Raw genomic sequence first — 6,271 nt, 5'->3', positions numbered from 1 at the left:
TAAGCCCTAAACCCTAACCCTAAACCCTAAACCCTAAAGCCCTCGGTAAGAGGGTATTTCGAACGTGGTCTTGTCGATTGCTTGGTCCAGGCAGATCGGCGCTGCTTGATCGGGGCCATCGGAATCCTTCGGGGACATATCAGCACTAATAACAAATGTCCAAAAGCGGCCAATTCGCTGAGCGACGAGAAGAATGAATCTCCCGCATGTAGCATTGTGAACCACCCGGTGGCAGTCCTAGAATCTCTAGAAAGATCTTTCGAGTAGGCAAATGAGTCTTCAAAATCGGCATTCGTAAGGCTGCCCGCGATTCAAAAAACCCATATCTATATTGGCATCATTCAAAGACGCCAATTCGATGGCTCTGTCATATCTCCAGTTACCTGGGAGAGTATCGGACGCTTCGAATGTATCCATCTGACGAGTCTGTAGAATCGATTTCTGACCGAAACATCCCTCATTTGTGATGTGCTTGGACACGCACGACTCCCATAGGCGTCGATAGAGTCCGACAAGTCGAGCTGTTGGAAAGGCGAACTTGGGATCGTCGCGCTCGAGGTCTGCTAGAACCTTCAAGATCGGTTGAAATGGCTCGGTCGCCAGGGCGTGTCTTGTTTCTGCTTCCTGCTGCGAAGGGGAGGGCTGCAATGGTCAGCAAAGGCATTTGAAGCCGAATCGTTTCACTTACCAATGGGACATGGTCAGAACTTTCCTGTGATTTGTCTTTCTCACCAAGGATGGGCAATTCACTGGGCTGCTGTTCTTCTTCTTTTTCCTGGTCTGGCGAGATGCCCGGGGCATCCATTTTGTTTGCAGGAGAAAGTCAAGGTCTGGATAATACCATTTCCATCGATCCTTGGTGTCTCTTATAGACTATGCACACGCGTGTGGCTACGGACTGGGTTTTATAATCACCACAACGGTCAACCGAAGCAGTCAGATTTTGACTGGAGTTGTTTTACTTTTCAAAAACAACTTTTCAGCGGGCTGTTGACAGTCAACTTGATCATAGGATAGTGATCAACGAGTCGGTCGAGGAAATCTGATCAAGCCTCACGATGTTGAGGTCAGATATGAGCGCTCATCGGGGAGATATATATTTCAATCGGACACCTCTTTCCACTCTCGTTGAAAGTCTCAGAAAGTCGACAAACGGAACATTATAGAACTTACAGTAACCTAAAAAAAAGGTCCAAAAAGAAAGCGAAAAAATAACTTAATGTATCTTCATGGTCACAAGTTAGAAAATTGAGTGTTGACAACGTTGGGCCAAGCTTCAACGGGTTGACGGGTCGATCACCCGCACATCCTACTGTGACCTCGCTTTCCGCAGTCTAGACGGACAGACCCACAGCTCAACACAACCAACACAACACTAAAGCGAGGCTAGGAAAAAAATTCTATGATTTCTAGGGATAAAATTGAAGGCGCTTTTCGGTGAATCAACGCTGAGTCGCTCACAGATGAGATGATCACAACACAAATATGAGCCTGTCATTGCGGATTGAATAGTATCCAGTGCCTCAATTTTAGAGAGCCGTGAAGGGTTCAACAGTCAGCCAAGGTTTCTTGACCGACTCAGCTTCCTGTTCTTCAACACGGCTCTTCCTCGTCTCTCGTGCTGAGCATTGAAGGTATCAAAAAGGTCGGTGCAAATAGTCGCTGTAAAAAGAAGCCACGGGTTTCAACAGGCCTCAATTAAGAGAGGTGTCCATCAACGCTTTCTACCAAGCAGAGCACTTGCGCAACAGAAGGAGCCAAGAAGCCTATAAATACGTCCTCTACCCCCGGCAATTTGCTCTACAATTTAATCATTTGACTACGCAAAATCGAGCAAGCTTTGTGCCCGAGGCATTTGATAAGTTCTTTCTCTTTGACCCAGTACTAAAATCCGCTGTACTGGCTTTATAGAATACATCATGGACCAGCAAGCCAGACGGCGCATGTGAGGGATGTATCTCCACCAGATGCACTGCCATTCACGCCCGCCGATCAAAGATACGAGTTTTGGGTTAGCTGGTCAAAGTGTTTATCCAAAGATGTCTCCGCTATAGCAGTCGACTGAGCTGATCTATCGTACTGTCTCTGTGTGTGTTCACAAGAGAAAGCGCGAATATCCACGTCGCAGGTATATGAACCTTAGCCTGACAAGTCTGAATTCCACTGATTTTGAAAATGATGCGATTTTCAATAGAACCGAGGACATTCGACCACAGTGCAAGAGCGCAAGAGCCACAGCTCTTTGCCGTCTCTTTGTACCTAGTCTTGGCCACCAGAACATGTGAGTCATGGATTAGGCTACTAGCGTCCAATGGGTGATCCTTGTTTTCCTTGGAGGGCAGGTAGTAAAGTTTTTCCTAGCCTACATATTCAAAAGATACCGAGGCGCGCTGATTTTCCTGTCTGTCTTCATGACAGGTAAGCCGTACCTCCGCAGACGGCCATTTCAAGTCCGCTGCAAGGAGAAGGTGAGGCAAAAACCTGTTATTGATAGCTTACCAATATAACACTGGTCATCTTAGGTAGGAATAGAGGGGGCAAGATGACCTTTTTACCCCGAGGCATAGCCAAACCAACGAGAGCTCAAGACCCAAGAATCACCGATGAATAGATATTGATCCACATTGGCTGGAAATATAGTTTGTAGTTATTGGGGAATACTCGGTAATGTTGATTGTATGCTCGTCCAAAGCTTTCCAAAGCTTTCAATAAATTGCTTGTCTTTGTGGCAAAGCTAACTTCATTCTCCCGATCGCTATAGGGTGAAGGCATTCCAATGTAGAGTAGGTTCGGGTGACTTGCAATCGCCGCCTGAAGCGATGACTACGTGAGGAATAGAGTCCATCACATCAAGATATTCGATTGAGCCAACGAATCGTAATGTTTGAGCGGCACCTCATCACATGCTTCTACACCAATTAGGTCTGGTCTTGGGCGTATCTATTGCATGACCATAATGGAAAAGGGAATCTGTTGATTGCGTTCGACCAGCTCAATCAGACTGGGGGTTGTAAGCCAACTTCACCAAAAGATGGGACAAAAAGTGACACGGAGTTGAAACAATGCAAATCGATACATCTGTCATGTGGGTGCAACACTCACGACACTCGCAACACTCACACTAACACTCACATCAAGCGCCCGACCGATCACCAAAACGGTCACCTTCCACCACCCACACCAACCAGAACACTCACCACAACTAGACCTAGGAATAGTTCGAGCCAGGTCCTAAATTCCGGGACCGGGACCGCTAAGAGGACCGCTAAAAGGCCCGCCAAGAGGGATAAAAGGTGTATAAATTATGATTTATAAGTGAATTATTTCCTAATTAGGACAATCTATGATTATTTATACCTAGAACTTTTCTTGGCGGTCCCTGGAGCTCAAGGTTAAGGCCCGCCAAGCCTTGGTTTTGACGGTTTTTTCCGACGTCTAACCACAACACACTACTCTTCACAACACTTGCGATTCACAAAAACATTCACATCTAGGACTGCTCTACACCTTAATAGCGGATGTCGCATTCTGTTGGGCGGAGGGGCTCTATCGGACCGCAAACTATCAAGGTGGAAATATTGGTAATATTTGGCTCTTGTCAAGGTTTGGCCAGACCCGCCTCAATCTAAATCTGGCCTAGCACATCCAGGACTGGCGAATGGAACAAAGCTATCAGTAAGGGTCCATTATCTTCTGGTAGACCAAACTCCACTCCCCGCCCGATTAACCTGGTGACAGCTTGAGCACATGTATCAATCCATTGTAAAAATAGTCTTAGGAAAGGATATGGCGAAGCAAATGTCGAAGAACAACATTATCCTCCCCTTTTTCAGGACCTCTACAGGAATAGAACTTATTCGTGAGCTTAGTATATTCACTCAGCTCCCCAATATTCTTGAACCGGTGAACCGGCCTATCTCCCAGCCCCATACGAGCCCAATGAATCAAATCAACAATATTGACATATACATTTCGGATAGCCTAAATAGAACGCAGACGACGTCAGCCACCAGTCCATGTCCCATTCCATAAAGTCAAACCCCACAGGTAAGAAGATAGGGAAATAATTTTTACATACCACTCTAGCAGCATTACAAGTCCTAGGCAATGGTTCAATCCCAACAGCCCGACAAAGAGAATGCCAGGAAGCAAGATCGCTCTCCGACCCAAACCAGAGTCGGACTTCATCTTCCAGTGAATTTTGATACTCCCTGCGTGCTGTTCGAGCTTCCGGGTCGTTTCTATCCCAGTCGTAGAAGTCCACGAGCTTTGCGTATGATACGGACGGTGGAAGTGTGGGGTCGTATTTGAAGGATGTATAGTATGCGAAAAAGATGTCTAGTGGTGTGGGGTTTGAACGATATCCTTGTAAAGGGACACCGTGACGTTCTCCAGCGTGAGCTTTCGAGCTTTGTATATGTGCATCTAGCGCATCTTGACTGACGAATGATCGATCGCATGGATCACATTCGAAAGTTGGGGTATGAGCCGACGAAGACTGAAGATGCCGATCAAGAGCGCTCTGGTCATTGAAGAGGCGTGTACAAGATTTGCATTCAAAGTTTGGAGTATGCGCTTGTAAATTCTGGAGATTTTCTTCTAATTCTTTTCGTGTAAGGTAGACTAAACTGTAAAGTTTGTGTGCGAATGAGGTGGCATTCAGAGGTGAGTACTGGAGATGGTCGTTAAGGAAGTTCTGGCTAACAAAAGTTGTCGAGCAGATATCGCACTTGAACTTGGATGTGTTGCGCGTGGGTGCACTGTGAGGAGGGGAGGTTCGGATGTGTTCTTCAAGAGCATCAATGTCGAGGAGCCAGATCGAACATAGGCCACAGTAGAACTTTATAGCATGGGCTGGTGAGTCTTTTATGTGTTGGTCAAGGGAGGTCTCGGATCTGAACGATCGATTGCACGAGGAACAGAATGCCATAATGAGTAGACCAGACTAGTAGCGAGATGGTTGAATGCGTGGAATTGAATAGTGTCGGTTAAAGTGGAGAGGAATCTTACTAGCGTTATTTGTTTCATTCAACACCCACTGCTTCCTGATTCCCAAGGCATCAACTGCTGAATCAGCTTGATAGCGCCCGTTTATTTTGCTATCAGGATTATATAGAAATACACATCTCAAGTACTGTGCAATGGCCTCATTGGTTAATTCTAGTACTAGTCCATACTGCATCTCTCGGAACCGATAGAATTCCCAGCCCGGTATGTACAGTACCATAAACCAATCCTAATCCTGACCGTGACAGTAACGAGGCGAGGATCGTTCTGGAAGGCCTGAACCCGTTTGCATTTCTCAAGGTCGGATTGCCAGGCAATGAAATTCTTAGTGGCAGCAACATGCCTGGACAAGCTCCCGCGAAGGCAGTAGGTAAATATTTTCCTTCGTCTGCGGGGCGATCTTGCGCTCGGCTGGGGACACGAGCTCGAAGAGAGTCCCCTCTCGTGTTGAGACCTTACTTGGCTTGCCCAGAGATCTCAAGGATCAATGTTTAATTATCTGTGAGTTTCATTGATTTCCCGTTTCTTCTCTCCTCCTTGCTTCTCCCTCATTCCTCCCACCGTCCCACCTGCGTCACTCGGATTTTCTCGGCTCTCGTTTTCTTGATGCGATCGAGTCCAAACTAGTCTCAGACATCGAGATCTCTGGCGGCACGTAATTCCTTATTTTCTTTCGCGAGTAAGATGGCACCTTGCATTGTAAGGCGGAAGCCTTTTATAAGCTGGTTTAATGCACGATCCGATGGGCTTAGTGGAACTTCGAGATCTTGTTCGAAGTAAAGCTTTGATTGATGAAGCCTGTCGACGTAGTTCTTTCTCCGTAGAATGTGTTTTTGGGGTAAGATTTCGGCTTGATTCACTACCCCTGCTAGGGGGGGGGGTAGGTGTTCGAAGCCAGATATCAAGCTTTGAAATCACTCCATCGGGTGCAAAAGGCACTAAACCGGCAGCTCCGAAGCTATTTCTAATCGTTTCCGATTTGAAGGCTTCAATTCGTGCTTCTAGGTATGCCGGAAGGAAATCATCTTTATCGATATGATTTCCTACTCCGCATTTTTGTTTCAACTAGCCGGCTATAGGACTTTTTTAACACCGCGAAATAGCTAATATCAAAAGGCTGTAAAAGATGGGATGAATGCGGAGGCATACAGATTGGTATAATACCATTTTGCTCACAAATTTCATCAAATTTCGAGGTTAAATGACCACCGTGTCCGTCGAGTATTAAAAGTCGATACCTCCCCTTCGGAAGTGAAGAAGTCGA

At 46.3% G+C, this 6,271-nt stretch overlaps 2 protein-coding genes across 2 annotated transcripts; both read right to left on the bottom strand.

The window, feature by feature from the left end:
* Positions 1 to 279: 279 nt before the first annotated feature.
* On the bottom strand, positions 280 to 805 carry N7455_003626 (uncharacterized protein; the record flags this gene model as incomplete). Its single annotated transcript, XM_040962468.2, has 2 exons — positions 280 to 642; positions 689 to 805. 2 exons carry the CDS (start codon positions 803 to 805, stop codon positions 280 to 282), a joined length of 480 nt encoding a protein of 159 aa, XP_040807089.2.
* Positions 806 to 3,774: 2,969 nt separating this feature from the next.
* On the bottom strand, positions 3,775 to 4,930 carry N7455_003625 (transcriptional regulator family: C2H2 zinc finger; the record flags this gene model as incomplete). The annotated part of the gene is made up of 2 exons (XM_065604533.1): positions 3,775 to 3,981; positions 4,079 to 4,930. 2 exons carry the CDS (start codon positions 4,928 to 4,930, stop codon positions 3,775 to 3,777), a joined length of 1,059 nt encoding a protein of 352 aa, XP_065463024.1.
* Positions 4,931 to 6,271: the final 1,341 nt, after the last annotated feature.

This window comes from Penicillium solitum (assembly GCF_028829755.1).
Source record: "Penicillium solitum strain IBT 25940 chromosome Unknown utg000001l_segment0_segment0, whole genome shotgun sequence".
NCBI lineage: Eukaryota > Fungi > Ascomycota > Eurotiomycetes > Eurotiales > Aspergillaceae > Penicillium > Penicillium solitum.
Note: the sequence above shows the minus strand (reverse complement) of the source record. Positions and strands in the feature narration are given on the sequence as shown.